Raw genomic sequence first — 21,593 nt, 5'->3', positions numbered from 1 at the left:
GCAACACCAATAAGAACTATTAAAGGATAAGAATACGAACATAAAGTAAATGGCTCCATATAATAAAATAAACATTTTAGGTGTCTCTCTTGTCGAGATGTGTGTTTTGTCCTATAATTCATGTTTTTTATATTTAATCCCAGCCCCCGTCCGCGCAGGAGGCCTTTTGCCTTCTGGTAGGCCGTCATTGTAAATAAGAATTTGTTTTTAACTGATAGTTAAATCAAGGTTAAATAAAAAATAAAAATAAAAGATGAGTGCTCTCCTCAGCGCCGCCATCAGTGTTTGTCTGCCTGTCTTTCAGTCTTTCTGTCACTCTGTGTAAGTAGGATAGTAGATAGCACATAGCACACATATTAGTGCATAAGAACACATTCTGGAATCTATACTGTAAATACTGTAATATATGTATGTACTGTAATAGTCTATTTTTGTTGTTTAGACCTATTTTGCATTCATTGATTAATCAGGCTATTCACTTGTTTTTAAATTCATTTTTTTCTGAAGAGCACATATAAACAGCCTATGTGCAAAGTACATACAGTTTGCACATATGACCATATATTCATCATGATCACCTGAACTCTGTGCCTTGAATAAATATTTCACTAGGGATATTAACATTATTTTACCCAAGGTAGGTTATGCCAGGTGTGGTACTAAACCAAAGCACCCCCCCCTCCAATGCTTCTAATGCGTCTTTGATCCCAGGTTTTGGAAAAAGGCAGCTGCCTGCGGACTGCTCCCTCCTACCACGCAGAACAAACGCTATATTCATCTCTGTGCTACAGCTTGCGAAACTCCCTCCAGGAACTTCTGGGTACTTTTCCCCACCGCTCGAGCGACTGAATACAATGTCATTCATGCCAGCGGGCGAAAACAGGCGAAGTGGTGCCTGGTCAGTTCACCCGATAATGTTGAGAATATGCAGTGTTTTTTGCGCATGGAGTGTACTGTTTTTGACAGAAGTCTGCGGGCAGTCACAACGGAGGTACCTCTTCACTTTTTTTATTTTATTTTTTACAATTGATTATTTTTGGTTTTGCGTTGGGCTATTTGTTAGAATTAACACGTGTGTACTGTAGCCTACAAAGCCTTATCGTGAGGTGCCAATGATCCGTTAGCCTACGGCACAATGAATGAATGAACGGCATCAATGATGTTAAATTGTTCATAACTGAGGAGTTGTTATTTTGGTGGAATCTGCAGTCTGCGCTGTAGGCATGAGGACGCACATTGGCGCATTGCCGAGACAACCCAATAATGAACACCAACCATTAACGCCTAGGCTTCTGCTCCTTTCCAGATTCCATGATAGCATAGGCTATATATTTGTATTAGAATGAGAAGTGTCTAAAATATTTTTCTCAATGTTTCCAGACCAACGTTTACATGCGGAGGGAATATAACGGGGGGTTCTGGGGTCATTGGGAGCCCGGGGTATCCAGGGGTGTACCCCCCAAATACCAAATGTGTTTGGAGAATCACGGTGAGTCAAACATACTTGTACCCTACTGTAAATACATGATTCATGTTTAACAGTTAACAGCACCCATATCAGAGAACTGAAATGACGCAATGTTTCTGCAATAAAGTACAATGAGATACTAATTCACTAACCCTAACTGTGTAGGTCTAATTCGTAGTCTGATATTTGGCCACTGGCCACACAGCACCCCTCAGGCACTTTGAGCTGCCTGCTTGGCATTTGTATTAACACGCAGCATGGTCACATGGCTGCAACGAATTAAAGGTAAATCAGAGGAATATTTGGTTCCTCTTATATGAGTTGTCACATACAGTGCATTTGGAAACTATTCAGACCTATTGAGTTTTTCACATTATGTTACGTTACAGCCTTATTCTAAAATTGATTAACTTGTCCCCCCCTAATCAATCTACACACTATACCCCATAATGACAGAGCAAAAACAGGTTTTTAGAAATGTTTGAAAATGTATTAAAACAAAAAAAATGATATCTCATTTACATAAGTATTCAGATCCTTTACTTAGTACTTTGTTGAAGCACCTTTGGCATCGATTACAGCCTCAAGTCTTCTTGGGTATGATACTACAAGCTTGGCACACCTGTATTTAAGGAGTTTATCCCATTCTTCTCTGCAGATCCTGTCAAGCTCTGTCAGGTTGGATGGGGAGTGTTGCTGCACAGCTATTTTCAGGTATCTCCAGAGATGTTCGATCGGGTTCAAGTACGGGCTCTGGCTGGGCCACTCAAGGACATTCAGAAACTTGTCCCGAGCCACTCCTGCGTGCATTGGCTGTGTGCTTATGGTCATTGTCCTGTTAGAAGGTGAACTGTCACCCCAGTCTGAGGTCTTGAGCTCTCTGGAGCAGATTTTCATCAAGAATCTCTCTGTACTTTGTTCTGTTCATCTTTGCCTCAATCTTGACTAATCTCCCAGTCCCTGCCGCTGAAAAACATCCACACAGCATGATGCTTCCACCACCATGCTTCACCATAGGGATGGTGCCAGGTTTCCTCCAGACGTGACGCTTCACATTCAGGCCAAAGAGTTCAATCTTGGTTTCATCAGAGCAGGGAATATTGTTTATCATGGTCTGAGAGACTTTAGGTGCCTTTTGGCAATCTCCGAGTGGGCTGTCATGTCCTTTTACTGAGGAGTGGCTTCAGTCTGGCCATTCTACCATAAAGGCCTAATTGGTGGAGTGCTGCAGAGATGGTTGTCCTTCTGGAAGGTTCTCCCATCTCCATAGAGGAACTCTAGTGCTCTGAGTGACCATCGGGTTCTTGGTCACTTCCCTGACCAAGGCCCTTCTCCCCCAATTGCTCAGTTTGGCCGGGCGGCCAGCTCTAGGAAGAGTCTTGGTGATTCCAAACTTCTTTCATTTAAGAATGATGGAGGCCAATGTGTTCTTGGGGGCCTTCAATGCTGCAGAAATGTTTTGGTACCTTTCCCCAGATCTGTACCTCGACACAAGCCTAGCCTTGCAGCTCTACCGACAATTTCTTTGACCTTAAGGCTTGGTTTTTGCTCTGACATGCACTGTCATCTGTGGGACCTTATATAGACAGGTTTGTGCCTTTCCAAAACATGTCCAATCAATTGAATTTACCACAGGTGGACTTCTCAAGGATGGTCAATGGAAACAGGATGCAGCTGAGCTCAATTTTGAGTCTCATAGCAGAGTGTCTGAATAGTTTTTATACATTTGCAAAAAAACCTGTTTTCGCTTTGTCATTATGGTATATTGTGTTTTTATTGCTGAGTTTATTTTAATTAATTTTTGAACAAAGCTGTAACGTAACAAAATGTGGAAAAAGTCAAGGGGTATGAATACTTTCCGAAGGCACTGTATACCCCTTATGTGATTGAATATATTGTAATGTATATTGGATTGGATTGAATGTTGTCCCCAGGTCCCTGAGGGTAAAGTGGTGGTCCTGTCCTTCCGCTTCATTGACCTGGAGAGTGACAACCTGTGTCGCTATGACTACGTGGATGTTTACAGTGGCCATGTGAGTGGCCAGAGGCTGGGCCGCTTCTGTGGGACTTTCAGGCCAGGCGCCCTGGTCTCCACAGGCAACAAGATGCTCATTCAGATGGTGTCTGATGCCAACACAGCTGGGAGTGGCTTCCTGGCGGTGTACTCTGCTGCCCAGCCGCATGAGAGAGGTAAGCAGAATAGAATATAGAAGAAGAATAGAAGAATAATGTAGTAGTTAAGGGTTACGTTTAACTTGCCTAGTTAAATAAAGGTTAAATAAAATGAAAATAAAATAAACGTGCCTTGCTCAATGGCACAGTGGCAGGAGATGGGATCTAGGATCCTACTAGATTTTTCCTGTTGGATTAGTTACCTGCCGGTTGCAGGCTTACCTCTCTAACCTCTAGGCTATGTAGTGTGTAGTGAAAACTGCAGTCATCTGTATCCAGCCTATACCCAAGCATGTTCAACAGAGCATTAGGGACTGAGCCCTAGCCGTGACTCTGCTCGGACTCCACATCGTAAAGACCTCAGATGTGTGTGTGCGTGTTGAGTGCTAAGGTTCACATTTTAACCAGCTAATTAACTAGCCTCTTAACCGCTAGCTGCCCCAGCAAGGTCGTTGCACCGTGTCACTGTAATAATACTAATACCCAGATGATGAGATCTTAGAGGTCAATTATTTACATCTGAGACTAAAGGGCAGTTCTAGCTAAATAAATCACTCCCAACGGATAGCAGGTCAAGGGAAAGTTTGACTTCTGCTTGGTAAGATAAAGTACCAGTGCTCTTTCAGTTTAGACCTCTTGTGCAGTTAAGACGAAACCTGTTGACTTAAAGCTTCCTCGAGGAGGAGGTGAATCTCTACACATTTAACAGCATGACGAGGAATTTTTCACAGCTCATTTTCCAGATGGAGAGCTCTAGGGTCAGACAGGTCAGCGCTAAGCCGTCCCTTCCTCTTCTGACCCAGTAACGTTACTTCTCCCCGAATGAGTTTGTGGAATTTTTGGGGGGCTGAGTGCCTCCCTGAATACTTTCTCTCTGTCTCCGTACCTCTACAGTAGCTGACAGCTGGAATCCCTCTTGGTCTGTCAGTTTAGATTGACTGGTGTTTTCCCTCTGTTCCTGGGTGTGGTTGGTTGAAACTGAAAAGCACCACACAGCACTCCTCCATTTGTTCAATGTCTATTTTAGTTACAGAGTCAAATTGGGCTTGTCCGACTGCCAGTCATGAGGCTGGGAGCTCAGCTGTAGTGGAACTAACTGCTATAGCGACTAACTACATGTTACAGGAGATCCAGCCATGGTTTTTAAAGATCCACAGATCCCTTGCCAGTCCAAGCAGCTTGTGTGGTTGGCTGATGTGATCTCTCAGATGTGTGATGGTATGCCTGGCATATAGACTCCCTTTTAACTGCACATTGCAGCATGGGACCAAGGCAGAGGAACAGACCGATGTCTTCTTAATTTACTCATAACCACAAGGGAAGCATAAGACAAGAGCCTACTTATTCGAAAATGTTTGTTCCATTATGGGATTATGTCATGCGCGTGCACAACGTTCCATCCTTTAACATTCAGAAGGAAGCGATATATCCTGCACATAAACACAGAGTCGCAGGATGATGCCCATGTGAAGCAGTACTATCTGGGCAGTATAACTAAACGTTGTAGTTTGACTTTGCACCCACCAGGGGATCAGTACTGTGGCGGTCGTCTGGTTAAACCCTCCGGGTCCTTTAAGACCCCTAACTGGCCCGAGAAAGACTACCCCGCAGGGGTCACCTGCTCATGGCACATAGTGGCTCCTAAGAACCAGGTGAGTGTTCGTCTACAGCCAGAGGTTCTTACTTTACTCACAGTTCAACTTGACACAATTGACAGTGATTGAGATCGCCTAAGATGTCAATTTTCACATAATTGCTTTGTGATTTGCTCTTGGTTAGTGTTGCACAATGAAATGCAACTTCAGAATGTGGGCTGAAAGTAATTTGTTCAGTGTAACCTGTGTTGTGTGTAACCTGTGTTCTATGTAACCTGTGTTGTGTGTGACCTGTGTTCTATGTAACCTGTGTTCTATGTAACCTGTGTTGTGTGTGACCTGTGTTCTATGTAACCTGTGTTGTGTGTGACCTGTGTTCTATGTAACCTGTGTTGTGTGTGACCTGTGTTCTATGTAACCTGTGTTGTGTGTAACCTGTGTTGTGTGTAACCTGTGTCCTATGCAACCTGTGTTGTGTGTGTGTGACCTGTGTTGTGTGTGACCTGTGTTGTGTGTAACCTGTGTTGTGTGTAACCTGTGTTCTATGTAACCTGTGTTGTGTGTGACCTGTGTTGTGTGTAACCTGTGTTCTATGTAACCTGTGTTGTGTGTAACCTGTGTTCTATGTAACCTGTGTTGTGTGTGTGACCTGTGTTCTATGTAACCTGTGTTGTGTGTAACCTGTGTTGTGTGTAACCTGTGTCCTATGTAACCTGTGTTGTGTGTGTGACCTGTGTTGTGTGTGACCTGTGTTGTGTGTAACCTGTGTTGTGTGTAACCTGTGTTCTATGTAACCTGTGTTGTGTGTGACCTGTGTTGTGTGTAACCTGTGTTCTATGTAACCTGTGTTGTGTGTAACCTGTGTTCTATGTAACCTGTGTTCTATGTAACCTGTGTTCTATGTAACCTGTGTTCTATGTAACCTGTGTTCTATGTAACCTGTGTTGTGTGTAACCTGTGTTGTGTGTGACCTGTGTTCTATGTAACCTGTGTTCTATGTAACCTGTGTTGTGTGTAACCTGTGTTCTATGTAACCTGTGTTCTATGTAACCTGTGTTCTATGTAACCTGTGTTCTATGTAACCTGTGTTGTGTGTGACCTGTGTTCTATATAACCTGTGTTGTGTGTAACCTGTGTTCTATGTAACCTGTGTTCTATGTAACCTGTGTTGTGTGTGACCTGTGTTCTATGTAACCTGTCCACCAACACAGATTATTGAGGTGAAGTTTGAGAAGTTCGATGTGGAAAGAGACAACTACTGTCGATATGACTATGTGGCCATTTTCAACGGGGCAGAGATCAACGATGCCAAGAGGATCGGGAAGTACTGTGGCGACAGCCCTCCAGCGTACGTCACACACCTGTTTCTACTCTGCATTCATCTAGCTAATGTACCGCTTCGCTTATGACCTTGATCATAAACCTATTAATGCATGATTAACTGTTTACCTAAGCACAAGATATCCATGAGCATATTCAATATATCAACTACTTACCAGGTAAGCTAACATTCTATCTATATATATCGATCTCCCTCTTCTCTCTCTCTCTCTCTCTCTCTCTCTCTCTCTCTCTCTCTCTCTCTCTCTCTCTCTCTCTCTCTCTCTCTCTCTCTTCAGTCCAGTATTCTCTGAAGGTAACCAGCTCCTGATCCAGTTCCTCTCAGACCTCAGTTTAACAGCAGACGGGTTCATCGGCCACTACAAGTTTAGACCCAAGAAGTTCCCCACCCCCACGGTACCAGCGACCACCACCACCCCAGCAGCTACCACCAGACCCATACGTAGGTAGCTCCTTTTTCTAATGTTTAATCCAAACAGGACATATGTGTAACCCTTCGCTTGTCTTGACACATCTCTTCAGTCTTGTTGTTACAATGTAAAGTGCTTTTAGCACAATATTAATCCAATTCATCATCATCATCTCTGGATGGCTGTTAATCTTGTCCCTAGCCGGCTCTGTCTGTAGCAATTGGGGAAGAAGTTAGATGCCAGTCAAACATCAGTCCCCTCTAACTTATCACTTCCATGTATTCTTTGCTAGTTTTTTTTTGTCTTTGTAAATCTGTGATTTCTCTACTATGACAGATTTAAGGGGAGGGGAAACAAGTAGTCACTCCAAAGAGACACCTTGTTCCTTCTTACTCAGACAAACTAATGTGCCGCACCCATGCATGGTTGTTTGAGGACACCAACTCTCTAAGGCACTCAAAGATGATATTTTAATAAAACATTGATGAAATGCCACTGATTAGGCTACTGTGCACCTCCGCTGGCAAAATTGATGCCATAACCAACATAACTACAAAAATCAGTTTATCTCCAGTTACTCTGACCGAAATTGGCAGTTTGGTGCTCGTTTTTAAGGACACATCTCAAATAGTTTCACCACTCCCATCCTAGCGCAAGCAAGCTGGTGTTAGACAGGTAACTGACCAACCCTGGCACAAGGTCTGGAAAATAGCTGAGCGCGGGCTTTTTACAACATGCATGCGTTAGACACTTGCCCCTCCTTAACGCCAGACGTAAGTAGAACCCTATACCTTAAGCATGATGTGAATTGTAGGATTCTAAGTTGCCCACAGTTTTCAATGGGAAGTGTTCATACTAATTAATTGGCCTACGATTTGATTTCAATTCATTCCCTGAATTGACTCCATGTGAAACAAAATCAACCCAAACCCTACTTGCTAGCATCCCTTGAATGTGGAAGAAGAATGTGAACTAAGTAACTATATTTTCCTTTTCTCTGTGTCTCCCCAGCCCTGAAGTACTCTTTAGCTCTGTGCCAGCAGAAATGCAAAAGAAGTGGAACCGTTGAGAGCAACTACTGTACCAGTGACTTTGGTAAGAGAGATACTATTCCCCTACAGCTAATGCTACATATATTACTATGTACTGACCTGCCTAAAGCCGTCACTACTGCCGTCACAGATACTAAGCTACAGCAACAAACAACAACAGGTCAACTGTGTGTGTGTGTGTGTGTGTGTCTGTCAGGGGGGTGGGGTGGGAGAAAATTGTCCAACATTTACCCCAGCATCAACCCAGTCCATATGAGCCGTCCCTCTCTCAACAAACCCATGTTGTCGTGATACACTATCTGCGTGGTTTCAGCGCTTCTGAAAAGCGTCCTTGAGGGTTTTCTGACAGGGCAGCCCAGTGAATTTGTGTATGGGACTGACACAGTTCTCTTCGTCTCATAGAGGTAACACACATGCCAGAGAAGAGCCTAACTGTAGGTAAACTGCTGCTAAATGAAGGTGTTGATTCAGCCAACGTACCCCATGGCCTTAGTTTGCTACCACAGTATTTAGACTAGCTCTGTGATGTTTTTCTCAGAGTAGATGTTGATGGAATGAGGCAGGTATTTTAATAATTGCTTTTCCTATTTGCATGGAAAATGAAGACCAGTCTGTGAAGACCAGTAATTTGGTGTTAGTGTCAAAATGTCTTGTATAATACAGTGGCAGACAGTCTGCAGTCATATCAAGCCAAGGGTGTTGCATCACAAGTTTTAATGACTAGGCCTGACACAAAAGGACCTAACAGAAGACCCGGCCTTTCCTTCCTGTTTACACATTGATCTGATCATCTTATTCAAAGCTATTCAACCAGTACATTTTGCAAGCCGAGCATCAGAGTATTTGTATAGAAAGATATCCGATCTCGATCATACAATATTTGGTCAAGGCAATTACAGAGCTTACAGGCTGTTGAACGTTATACACCACCATTTCATAACGATGACACAGTTGTCAGACTTCCAATCTAAGTAGATGTCGTTGAGTGCTTGTTGTTGAGCCATCTAAACTCCCCATGTTTCTGTGACAGTGATAACAGGAACTGTCATCACGGCGGTGGTGCGAGAAGGCAGCGTGTACGCCACCATCTCCATCATCAACGTCTACAAAGAAGGCAACCTGGCCATCCAGCAGGCCGGCAAGACCATGAGCACCAAGATCATCGTGCTCTGCAAGAAGTGTCCATCCATCAGACGAGGTGAGTTGTAGTACGGTGGACCACTGCCAAAGGACTCTGGGGCTCACTCTCCACTAGCCTGGTCCCAGATCTGTTGTCTCCCTCTATAGCCTGGTCCCAGATCTGTTGTCTGTTTCGATAGCCTGGTCCCAGATCTGTTGTCTCCTTCTATAGCCTGGTCCCAGATCTTTTGTCTGTTTCGATAGCCTGGTCCCAGATCTGTTGTCTCCTATAGCCTGGTCCCAGATCCGTTTGTGCTCTTGCCAACTCCAACTCAAGACAATGTGGTTTGGCATGACAATGAGTGACAAGGAGTTGGCATGATAGCAAAAACAGACTGGCACTCAGGCTAACTCTCCCCTGGATATAGTCATCCGTTTCTCTTGCGTAAGTTTCAGACATTCACCGTGACACGATAGCACAGGTTTTAGTCCATGATTGTACTATTGAACCATATGTTTTTATTTCAGTTAAAATTCTATGATTGAGTAATACTGACACGGTTTCAAGTGTGGCACTGAGTAAGCACTTGTAACAGCGGCATGTTCCAAATGTAAAGATACATAAGAAAGAGGTGGTTCGACATACTACTTGGTTTATGGCTCTGAGTTTGCCTCCATTGCTGTAACCTATCTTCAAGCTCACCCGAAGGAGCTTGACCAAGGTCTGAGGTAAGCGGCAAAACTCACTGTGCAATAAGATCTATACCTTCCCCCTCAGCCGCTGATCCATACTGTGAATATGTACAAACATACTATACAGTACTCTATACTTTTATAGATGTACAGTTGAAGTCGAAAATGTACATACACCTTAGCCAACTACATTTAAACTCAGTTTTTCACAATTCCTGACATTTAATCCTAGTAAAAATGCCTTGTTTTAGGTCAGTTAGGATCACCACTTTATTTTAAGAATGTGAAATGTCTGAATAATAGTAGAGAGAATGAGTTATTTCAGCTTTTATTTCTTTGATCACATTACCAGTGGGTCAGAAGTTTACATACACTCAATTAGTATTTGGTAGCATTGCCTTTAAATTGTTTAACTTGGGTCAAACGTTTCGGGTAGCCTTCCACAAGCTGGGTGAATTTTGTCCCATTCCTCCTGACAGAGCTGGTTAACGGAGTCAGGTTTGTAGGTCTCCTTGCACGCACATGCTTTTTCAGTTCTGCCCACATATTTTATATAGGATTGAGGTCAGGGCTTTGTGATGGTCACTCCAATACCTTGGCTTTGTTGTCCTTCAGCCATTTTCCCACAACTTTGCAAGTATGCTTGGGGTCATTGTCCATTTGGAAGACCCATTTGCGACCAAGTTTTAACTTCCTTACTGATGTCTTGAGATGTTGCTTCAATATATCCACATAATTTTCCTACCTCATGATGCCATCTATTTTGTGAGGTGCACCAGTCCCTCCTGCAGCAAAGCACCCCCACAACATGATACTGCCACCCCCGTGCTTCCCTGTTGGCATGGTGTTCTTCGGCTTGCAAGCCTCCCCCTTTTCCTCCAAACATAACGATGGTCAGTTCTATTTTTATTTCATCAGACCAGAGGACATTTCTCCAAAAAGTACGATTTTTGTCCCCATGTGCAGTTGCAAACCGTAGTCTGGCTTTTTTATGTAGGTTTTGGAGCAGTGGCTTCTTCCTTGCTGAGCAGTCGATATAGGACTCATTTTTACTGTGGATATAGATACTTTTGTACCCGTTTCCTCCAGCATCTTCACAAGGTCCTTTGCTGTTGTTCTGGGATTGATTTTCACCTTTCGCACCAAAGTACGTTTATCTCTAGGAGAGGAGGGTTATGCCGGTTGCGTGGTCCCATGGTGTTTATACTTGCATACTATTGTTTGTACAGATGAATGTGGGGCCTTCTGGCGTTTGGAATTTGCTCCCAAGGATGAGGCAGACTTGTGGAGGTCTGCAATTTATTTTCTGAGGTCTTGTCTGATTTCTTTTGATTTTCTCATGATGTGAAGCAAAGAGGCACTGAGTTTGAAGGTAGGCCTTGAAATATATCCACATGTACACCTCCAATTGACTCAAATTATGTCAATTAGCCTATCAGAAGCTTCTAACACAATTTTCCAGAATTTTCCAAGCTGTTTAAAGGCACATGTTTGTACAGATGAATGTGGGGCCTTCTGGCATTTGGAATTTGCTCCCAAGGATGAGGCAGACTTGTGGAGGTCTGCAATTTATTTTCTGAGGTCTTGTCTGATTTCTTTTGATTTTCTCATGATGTGAAGCAAAGAGGCACTGAGTTTGAAGGTAGGCCTTGAAATATATCCACATGTACACCTCCAATTGACTCAAATTATGTCAATTAGCCTATCAGAAGCTTCTAACACCATTTTCCAGAATTTTCCAAGCTGTTTAAAGGCACAGTCAACTTAGTGTATGTAAACTTCTGACCCACTGGAATTGTGATACAGTGAATTATAAGTGAAATAATCTTTCTGTAAACAATTGTTGAAAAAATTACTTGTGTCATGCACAAAGTAGATGTCCTAACCGACTTGCCTAAACTATAGTTTGTTAACAAGAAATGTGTGGAGTGGTTGAAAAATGAGTTTTAATGACTCCAACCTAAGTGTATGTAAACTTCCGACTTCAACTGTAGCTATAAACATATATGGAACCCAGAGGACAGTTGACGCTGATGTGCTACCTTCCTGAATGTCTCTGCCGTTCCGCCACTGCATTCAGGCTCTTTCTGTGTGATCTCACTAGGCCTCAACTACATCTTCATGGGCTCAGCGGACGAGGATGGGAAGGGGAAGATCGCCCCGCATCACTTCGTCATGGCCTTCAAGGCTAAGAACCAAAGGGGACTCAACATACTGAAGAACAAACGCTGCTGAGATCAGCTACGTGCTGCCTGAGTCTCCACCCAACCACCATGCCCCACCCACAAAAGGGTGTGGCTGTTCTTGTTAGTCTCTGCCCAGCCTTCCCTGGCTCCGCCCATCATTATCTATCATCCTTCACCACAGGACTAGTCTACAGAGCTCAGGCTGTTACTGCCTGGAGGTGTCTGGCTGTCTCTTTCCTTTGTTTTGTATTTCTATGCTGTTTTTTCTCTTTCCTCTGAACTGGACCTGTTTTGAGTGCAATGTGAAGAATGAGTGTGATAATTGAAGAGAGGGAGGAGAGGAAGAGAGACCGATAGTAGGGGGGAGAATCACCTGGGTCACGTTCAGTTAGAACAAAACAGGAGAAAATGTTAGAAACTAAATACTACCTAAATATGTCCAATGAGAGCACTCATGTACCTTTTCTGTTTCAAAAACATGTTCTCACGTTTCAAGCCCACTGAACACAACCCAGGTGTCATGATGAGTGTTGGCTTGGATCAAACATCAGACAGGAAGGAGTTTGTTAGAGGAAGTACATTATTGAGGACGGGGTGTTATAGTTTTATGGACAGTGTTTACAAACTGCTCTTTATTTCCTATGTTCACATTGAATGGACAAGATTTGGGAGGTATTTTATGTGGTGTCGATAAGTGCAATAGTTGAATATATAACATTCCTTTTGAAATTATTTGTTTTCATGCTAGTATTACGTTTAGTACTGTCACTTATTAGCCAAAGCTTTTCACAATGAATGGATTCAACAAAGCACTCCTTATCATTATGTCAGCTTGGTTTGTAATGTATGTAATAAAAAGAGATATGAAATGAATTACAATATAAAGTATTTTCATATGATTCAATTGGTAAATGTTATTTATATTTTATTGTTTTCATCTGACCAAATAAAAAACAGAAAATGAAGTTTATTTTAACGAGGTGGTTCTTCGTATGGAGTGTCATCATTCATTAATTTACAGCCCAGCAGTGCGTTGTAATATGTCACGTTAACAGTGCATATAAGGGCCTCCCAAGTGGTGCAGCGGTCTAAGGCGCTAGAGGTGTCACTACATCCGGGTTCGATCCCGTTTCCTCCGACACATTGGTGTGGCTGGCTTCCGGGTTAAGCGAGCAGTGTGTCAAGAAAGCAGTGCGGCTTGGCAGGGTCGCATGGCTCTCGACCTTCGCCTCCCCCGAGTCCATACGGGAGTTGCAGTGATGGGACAAGACTGGAACTACCAATTGGGGAGAAAAGGGGATAAAAAACAACAACTAAACAGTGCATATAAGAACATAAATAACAACATTTATATCTGGCCTACATAGAGTATGTGGTAACTATGGCCAGGTGTGAAGGCAGCTGTTAGTAGGGCAGTCATGAACGCTCCACTGAGCACTGGGAATGGTCAGGTGTGTTTTGACCAGGGAAGTGCTGGCTCTGAACAGTGAGTAACATTCACAGATATTTCACAATTAAAACCAACTGTCTCCGTCCTCGTGCCAGCTGAACATGTGATGCAACTCAATATTTATCGTTTCTCACTGCCAAGACAAAAAGTCACAGCCAGTCTGTATTTTCCATTACATTTTATTAAGTCCATTGTTGAAAACAATGACAATTTTAGAAAACAAGTAGGATGACTGAATATTATTACATAAGGGATCTGGGTGAATCTGGAGACTTTGGTGCAGAATATATATATATATTTCCAGTGGAGTTCCAGGTTTAAATGTCTCTCTGTGACTGGACTCAAGGTCATTTCTGAGCATGCTAGGGTCAGAGATAGGACCCCCTGGGTGAAGAAGCTAACAGAAGTGGTTGGGGTTGATGTTGGGGTTGAGACCAGTCTTAGCTGGCCGGTTGAGGTTGGGTGTAGGTTGAGACCAGATCAGTTCCAGCTCCAAGGGTAGAACATGGTTGGGTTGAGGTTGGGTGTAGGTTGAGACCAGATCAGTTCTAGCTCCAAGGGTAGAACATGGTTGGGTTGAGGTTCAGGTCAGTCTTAGCTCCGGGGGTAGAACATGGCATACTTGGAGGTTCTGAATCCCAGCAGGTCTCTCATCTCGTTGCGGAACTTGGAGAGGTCCTGCCGCAGGTCGTTGAGGTTCTCTACGGTGGCCTGGTCGGTGCTCTGCATCTTCTGCCTGGTGGACGTCAGGTAGCGATGGACAAGACAACACATGATCTTCTGGTAGTTCTCATCACGCTTCCGCTTCAGGTTCCTCCACTCCTGGATGGATGGGACAACAACAACATGGGAGGTTAGGACTGGAGACTGAACCCAGTGTCTACTTATCTGGATATCATGGGAGGATAAGATGAGAAACGGTCATACATTTAAAGTATACAGAGGTATCACTTCTTGATTGGATAGTGTCCCGTCTCTCTTACCTTGAGGCTGTTCTGTCTCTTGACCTTCCCCGTGGAGGTGTGGGAGCAGATCCATTTACTCATACTGGTCAGAAGGTAACACACAGTCTTGGGGGAGGGTAGGATGTTGAAGGGCGGAGGCAGAGTACACTTGTCGTCAAAGTAGCTCAGCCACAGCTTGGCGCGGGCAAACTTCCACTCCTTATCCTCGTGGTTCTAGGGGATTCGGGGGGTTTAGAGGGAAATGGGAGATTTAGGAAATCACTGAGAAAATAGGGGAACGTGTTTATCGACAGAGAAATGTTAAGAAATCACTACCATCTGTTAGACTGAAGTGTTCTTGGAGTGGATTTGTGTTTTTCATTCAGAATGATGATTGTTGAGTTGATGATGGGGAAATGTAATTTATGAAGCATTAAAGTTGATTAATTGATGTGAATTATACGGCTAATCTTTGCCTAAACTCCAAACACTGAATTTAAAAAAAGTACTCCAAATGAACACTTAGACACAGTGTTATAGATAGACTAATCAAGTCCTATTGTTTTTGTTGTTGTTGTAACTTGATGGACAATGATGGACAATCTGTGACTTGCAGTCACTTCAGGCCGGGTTACTGAAAAGCACTTTGTGACAACTGCTGATGCAAATCAGGCTTTATAAATAAATTGGACTGATTTAAATGGTTAATTGATTGATCGCTTGATTGACTTACAGCGATCTGCCTGAAGCTCTTGTGGAGCATGGCGACCAGCAGCTTGGTGAGAACGATGACCACCACGATATTGTACGTGCCCACGATGAGGGCTCCCACAAATGACCTCAGCTCCTCCGTGTAGTTGATCCGGGTCACAAAGAGAGCCACGTGGGCCAGAGAGAAGATGTACCAGAACAGTGCGTAGCACGTTCCCATGAACCTTTCAATAGGAAAGTCAGAGGTTAAAGGTCAGAACACGAAGTAACAGGTACAGTACCCATGAATCGGTCAACAGGAAGGTTAAAGGTCAGAACAGGGAGTAACAGGTACAGTACCCAAGAATCTGTCAACAGGGAGGTCATGGAAAATATAATGACATATACAGTAGAACATTGAATTATTGGATCTCTATGGGTCAGAGGTTAACAGTCAAAACTGGTACCCATGAACCTGTGAAACAGGGAAAGGGGAGAGAGAGAGAATTTAGGTAGACTGTACGTACGTGTGGAAGGCGTCGTTGCTCTGCTGCTGACAGAAGATGCCCTCACAGTCTTTGGCGGGACTCTTGGCCGGGTCCTTCTGATCCTTCCCGTAGAGCTGCGTCAGGCCGATGGTGAAAGAGATGAGCACCAGCAGAAACAGACCCAGGAACTTACCAAACTCCTGCAGCATCTGGCCAACGGAGATCTGGGTACACAAGAGCACTCTGGCATGAGCTAAATTACCATCTTCTGACCGGGAGGTAACTACTACCTGAGCTTGTCCAATAATAAAACAAAATAGTTCATTTTCCATTGCAAAATATTTTTGTTACAGTGTGTGACTCCTGCTGAACACAACCCTGGACCAAAACAGACTAGCTAAGAACACAACCAACCACCCAGGTCAAACAAGTCCAGGGATAGTAGTGTGTACTTATGCCTAGTAAAATAAATGTCCAAAAGAGCTACATTGGAAAGCAAACCCCTTTCATTAGGATGTCTATCTTTAGAGTGAGCAAATAAACATGGTCAAATAGTTATTCTCTGTACCACCTACTGAAGAGAACTGTTCTGTTAAAAACAACCTTGACAAGCAGATACCCTAGCGAGTTGAGGTAGCACACAGATAAACATTGACCAAGCTGAAGGACATTGAAACTGTTCTGAGAGCAGTGTTTAAGTCTCTATATATAGCCCTGAGAGCATGGCTGGTGGTTTTTATTTATCCAGACCTGTAGCTCCCTGGCCCAGGTCTAACCATCCCAAACACCCCTGTCCCACATACACACAGATGGTCCAGTGTGAGAGAGACCTCAGTCAGAAGACTCACTCCCTAACCAAGAGCCAACAGGAGTGGAGAGGGACAACCACAAGGTGCAATTCGCCAGGTTGTTTCGGGACAGAGAGAGAAAGAGAGAGAGCAGCTCCTTCATTAGTATGATTCATTATCTTGTCACATGTGAATCTCCCCAGTGGTTCCCCTATCATCTGGTGCGGCGGGTCCCTCTACTCCCTCCGTCCCTCTTAGAAGATGGCTGATTTAGTCGCCCTGGTCTCAGCATGATCTGCCTGGCTGTCAGCTAGCCTCTAACCTACTGTACAAACAGAGCAGGAATGTAGGGGGTCAGGAGCTCTTAACGCAGACTAGGGGGTACTGACGCAGGAGGGGAGGGGTGGATACACACACCTTTAAAACACACCTACACACACACACCAACCCTGAAATGTCATCAGAGTTAGACACCTACACACACAACCCAGTTAGACTTTGGCCCTGAGGGACCTCACTCTGAAAAAGGGATGATTCATCTGTACCGTTCCAACTAGCTTTCTCTCTCACACCCACCCACCCACCCACCCACCCACACACACACACACACACACACACACACACACACACACACACACACACACACACACACACACACACACACACACACACACACACACACACACACACACACACACACACACACACACACACACACACACACACACACACACACACACACTTTCCACCTAGGAGGGCCTCTGTGTGGGGTACTTCCTCTATAGAAGAGTGAGTTGGCCTCTCTGGGTAGGATGGAGTAACCAGGCATAACCAGGCAAGTATTCATTACTCCTAACCACACTATAACCACACTACACCGTCAGTCTGCAGTGGGACTACTGTCTCAGTGCTTTTGTTTGTGTGTGTGTGTGTGTGTGTGTGTGTGTGAGAGAGAGAAATAGTGAAAGAGAGAGACAAAGTATTTGTACATACAGAATGTGTGCTCATATGTTAATGTAAGTGGTTGTTCGCGTGGCATGTGTGTACATGTATGTAAATGTGTGTCAGACAATCATTGAGGGGTGTGTCTGCCATGTGAGCATGTGTGTGTAGGTACACACAGCCAGATAATAACTTTTCCATGCCAGACAGTGATGTCACAGTTCCAGCTTGAGTGCATGTAGATAAATAGATAGATAGATAGATAGATAGATAGATAGATAGATAGATAGATAGATAGATAGATAGATAGATAAAAGAGAAGGTCAGAGAAAGTGAGAGAGACGGAGAGCGAAAAGAAGAGAGAAAAAGAGATATAGAGAGATATAGAGAGAGTGACTGACAGAGAGAGAGAGAGAGTGAAGCAAGGTACACTCTTAGAAAAAAGGTTCCAAAAGAACCCTTTTTGGTTCTAGATAGCACCTTTTGGCATTAAGAATATTATTCCAATCCACAGGATACTCCTGCTGTTTGATAGGAAACCCACAACAACCCTTTCACATAATAACAGGACATAGGAAATAGTCATAGGAGCAGAATTACCTCATCAATCATTCATAACTGCTCGAATTATAATTAATGGCCATAGGAAATAGTCATAGCTCGTATTATAATGAATGGCCATATTACCTTATGTCCATAAATATAGCCAAATTGAATAGAGAAAAAGAGATTCCTGGCCATAGGAAAATAGGAAATACACACACAATGGAGAGAGCTGGGACTTTGATCCTAGCTGGCAGGCTGAGACAGCAAGGGAGAGGTTGAAGGTTTCTCTAATTAAATAAAGAGAGACACCTACTCTATGGCACTACACGAACTCCAGCCGAATATTCAAAACAGACTTTGGGCCCAGTGTTGAGGACGGAGGACAGAGTTGGGAGGAGAAACAATGGCAGAATGAATCTGTATTAATTGGGATGTTCACCAGGGAAATAGTTCCCATTTGAGGTGATGATAGAAGGATGATGTTGGTGATTGTGCTCCTTCTGCTGCTTGTGGCAGAAGTGATAGCTAATGTACTGTGAGTGTGTGTATGTCTGTTAGTTGGTGCGTGTACCTGCAGTGGGCCCAGTATTGAGCTGGTGGTGTACATGAAGAACAGTCGTAGGTAGCTCAGGACGTTAGCGAAGGCAAACAGCCCCTCAGCCACAAGGATGGGGTGGAAGGCATCCCAATTTTTCCTCTCTGTGTCCTCCACGTTCTTAAACTGGCAGAGGAGATCACATTAGTACACAAACACACACACACACACACACACGCACACACAGACACACCTTGCTGTGAGCCACTATCTTGAGGGCGAAGGTGGACAGGTAGAGAGAGTTCATGACGAAGCTCAGCTGATTCCTCGACTCATCCAGGAAGTCCTCCAAGCCCTCGTACCATAGACGCTTCACGTCCGACCACACCATCCCTAGAGGGAAGGAAAGAATTTACCATCACCAAACAGAGTGAAAGGAAAGTACCATAGACCAGGGGTTTTCAAACTGGGGTACGGGACGCTCCCACAGCCTCCACAAGGCAGGGGGGGGGGGGTCCATGCGCGTGACATCAGTCAATTTTTTTAAATTTAATAAATCATTTTGACAGTAACCCTCCAAAAGGTAATTCATAAACCTTTTTAATTTCCATATATTCGTAGTAACGAAGCCAAGTTTTGGTATCCTGGGCTTCAGGAATGTGACTGAAAAATGTCTTGAAAGAGGAAAAAATTTAACTGAGAAAAAAGTATGGGGATACTGGTGAAGAAATGGCTTGGTCAAGGCTACGACTGCGCCAGTGTAATGAGTGGAGCTTACTCAGGTGTTCAAACGCTCATATCAAACCGAGAACCTAATGCTTCTGTAGTTCTTTATGAGTTTTAGTTTAGAAAACTATCTCTCCGCAGAAGTGACAGTTACAGGGATGGTAAAAACAGCTCGGTTGCCGTAGCAACCTCAGGGAAACTGGGCAGAAGGGACTGGTGCTTCAAATACAGCAGATCTGTAACATCTCAGGTGCATGTGACAATAAAACATACACACTGAGTGTACAAAACATTAAGGACACCCCCCCCCCCCCCCCCTATACCCCCAGAACAGCCTCAATTCTTTGGGACATGGACTCTACAAGGTGTCAAAAGCAATCCACTGGGATGCTGGCCCATGTTGACTCCAATGCTTCCCACAGCTGTTTTAAGTTGACTGGATGTCCTTTGGGTGTTGGACCATTCTTGATACACACAGGAAACTGTTGAGCGTGAAAACCCCAGCAGCATTGCGGTTCTTGACACAAACTGTTGCGCCTGGCACCTACTACCATACCTACCCAGGTTAAAGGTCATGCCAATTCACCTTCTAAATGGCACACACACAGGGCACACTCCATGTCTCAGTTGAGCGAATGTTTTCACACTTTTACAGTGTTAGTTTTTTGTACAATATGATATAAAACACAAGAAAAACAGAATTTTGACTGCACTGGGCCTTTAAAACTGCAACATTTTCTCTCAGCTCCACGCTAAACTGTGTAGAATTTACCATATTCAATCCACCAAAAAATTAACAGAGTAATGGGAAAGGCATTTTGTGTTCACCCTGCAAGGTTCTCATTCTTGACATTTTACAATGACTTCCAGATTCAACAGGGAATGCCGTAAGTTATCCCACAGAGAGGCTCCTGGGATTGGTCAGTCTGAGAAATAGAAACCACAGGATTTATGTGTGGAATCTCTACGATCCAGTGAGGTGGGGTTTAGAAGTATTATCCTCCTGCGTGTGTGTGTGGGGGGGAGGGGGGGGGGGGGGATTCATGAAATAATTTGTATTACAAAACCCTTTCTGGGTCCTAATGGTACCCACTGTCTGGAACATGAATAGGGGAATGCAGGTTTCTAGGATTTTTCACACCAAATTTACACATCCGTTGTTTTGGTCAGGGAATCATTGCAGCTTATTAGAATTTGTTTGGGTGATTTCTTTTTTGGTTAGGGTTGTATCTGACCACACACATACAAAGACACAGCTGTTTGTTCACCCACACCTGCCCACAATTGCTAATAACCAGTGGTGGAAAAAGTCATCAAAAGTCATACTGTAGTAAAAGTAAAGATACCTTCATAGAAAATGACTCAAGTAAAAGTGAGTTTAGTGACTCTGCCAGATCAGAGGCAGTAGGGATGATCAAGGATGCTCTCTTGATAAGTGCGTGAACTGGACCATTTTCCTGTCAAAATGTAACAAGTACTTTTGGGTGTCAGGGAAAACGTATGGAGTAAAAAGTACATTATCCTCTTTAGTAAAAGTAAAAGTTGTACAGATACCCCCAAAAATGATTTAAGTAGTACTTTAAATTATTTTTTACTTAAGTACTTTACACCAGTGCTAATAACCCATCTGCAACCTCCCGACTATATGTGATAAAGTGAAAACCCTAACCAGGTAATAATAGAACATGTGCAGTACAGTCAAATATGGGATAATTCATTTTTGACAGGTCTTATAGATAAATCTATGTTTCTGATTATAATTTGTGACATTTTGGTAGGCTATTAGTTAGTCAACTTGTCTATTATTAGATACATGCAACTTTTCTTCTGTTACTACTTGTTGCCCTGCAAGACTAAATAAACCATTGTTCACCAGAATAATGGCATACAGTGACAGAATGTACATTCAATCTCGTTGTCATCTGTAAAAAATTTATTTTGGCTTTCCTCTTTCTCTCACGCAGAAAATACGTTTAGGGAGAAAATGTAATAACAAAAAAAAACTGGAAAGATTTTCCATACAAAATTTCCAAATTACATCAGTTTGACTGGTTTTAGATAAGTTAAATTAAGTTTGGCTTGGATGTATATTTAATGTGGTTGAAATACTATCAGCTTTTATGATGCTGATTAAGACTGCACCTTTACAGACGGTCCCTAACCGCACATTCATTTCCTCAAGATGCTGAAAGATAGAAATAATAGTTCTCCGATCCTGTTCCAGAGTCAAAATGTTATAGGCCTACAGTCAGTGTCCAAATTTCAGGTCCGTGTTCCGTGGACTGGAAAATGTTCCGGCAAGCCTCAGATAATAACATAGATTTTTACGCTGCCTCGGTGAGTGAGTTTATAAGGAAGTGTATTGGAGATGTTGTACCCACTGCGACTATTAAAATCTACCCCAACCAGAAACCGTTGATAGACGGCGGCATTCGTGCAAAACTGAAA

The 21,593-nt window shown here is 43.4% G+C and overlaps 2 protein-coding genes across 2 annotated transcripts in view; one reads left to right on the top strand and one right to left on the bottom strand.

Moving 5' to 3' along the window:
- The first annotated feature begins 832 nt into the window (after nucleotides 1-832).
- Nucleotides 833-12,136, top strand: LOC139420351 (procollagen C-endopeptidase enhancer 2b). Its single transcript, XM_071170351.1, has 9 exons — nucleotides 833-991; nucleotides 1,381-1,489; nucleotides 3,403-3,658; nucleotides 5,168-5,292; nucleotides 6,447-6,583; nucleotides 6,855-7,018; nucleotides 7,998-8,081; nucleotides 9,069-9,236; nucleotides 11,955-12,136. Exons 1-9 carry the CDS (start codon nucleotides 855-857, stop codon nucleotides 12,083-12,085), a joined length of 1,311 nt encoding a protein of 436 aa, XP_071026452.1. The 5' UTR covers nucleotides 833-854; the 3' UTR covers nucleotides 12,086-12,136.
- Nucleotides 12,137-13,647: 1,511 nt separating this feature from the next.
- Nucleotides 13,648-21,593, bottom strand: part of LOC139420349 (transient receptor potential cation channel, subfamily C, member 1) — a 45,789-nt gene continuing 37,843 nt past the window's right edge. Inside the window, exons 8-13 of the mRNA XM_071170347.1 lie at nucleotides 18,673-18,812; nucleotides 18,456-18,605; nucleotides 15,648-15,832; nucleotides 15,164-15,365; nucleotides 14,470-14,664; nucleotides 13,648-14,308 (exon numbers count right to left, since the gene is read on the bottom strand). Coding sequence (XP_071026448.1) covers nucleotides 14,081-14,308; nucleotides 14,470-14,664; nucleotides 15,164-15,365; nucleotides 15,648-15,832; nucleotides 18,456-18,605; nucleotides 18,673-18,812 — 1,100 coding nt within the window. The 3' untranslated portion in view covers nucleotides 13,648-14,080. The remainder of the gene's footprint in view (nucleotides 14,309-14,469; nucleotides 14,665-15,163; nucleotides 15,366-15,647; nucleotides 15,833-18,455; nucleotides 18,606-18,672; nucleotides 18,813-21,593) is intronic.

This window comes from Oncorhynchus clarkii, chromosome 11, assembly GCF_045791955.1.
Source record: "Oncorhynchus clarkii lewisi isolate Uvic-CL-2024 chromosome 11, UVic_Ocla_1.0, whole genome shotgun sequence".
In the NCBI taxonomy this organism is placed as follows: domain Eukaryota; kingdom Metazoa; phylum Chordata; class Actinopteri; order Salmoniformes; family Salmonidae; genus Oncorhynchus; species Oncorhynchus clarkii.
The sequence above is the reverse complement of the archived record's forward strand: the minus strand, read 5'-3'. Positions and strand labels throughout refer to the sequence as shown.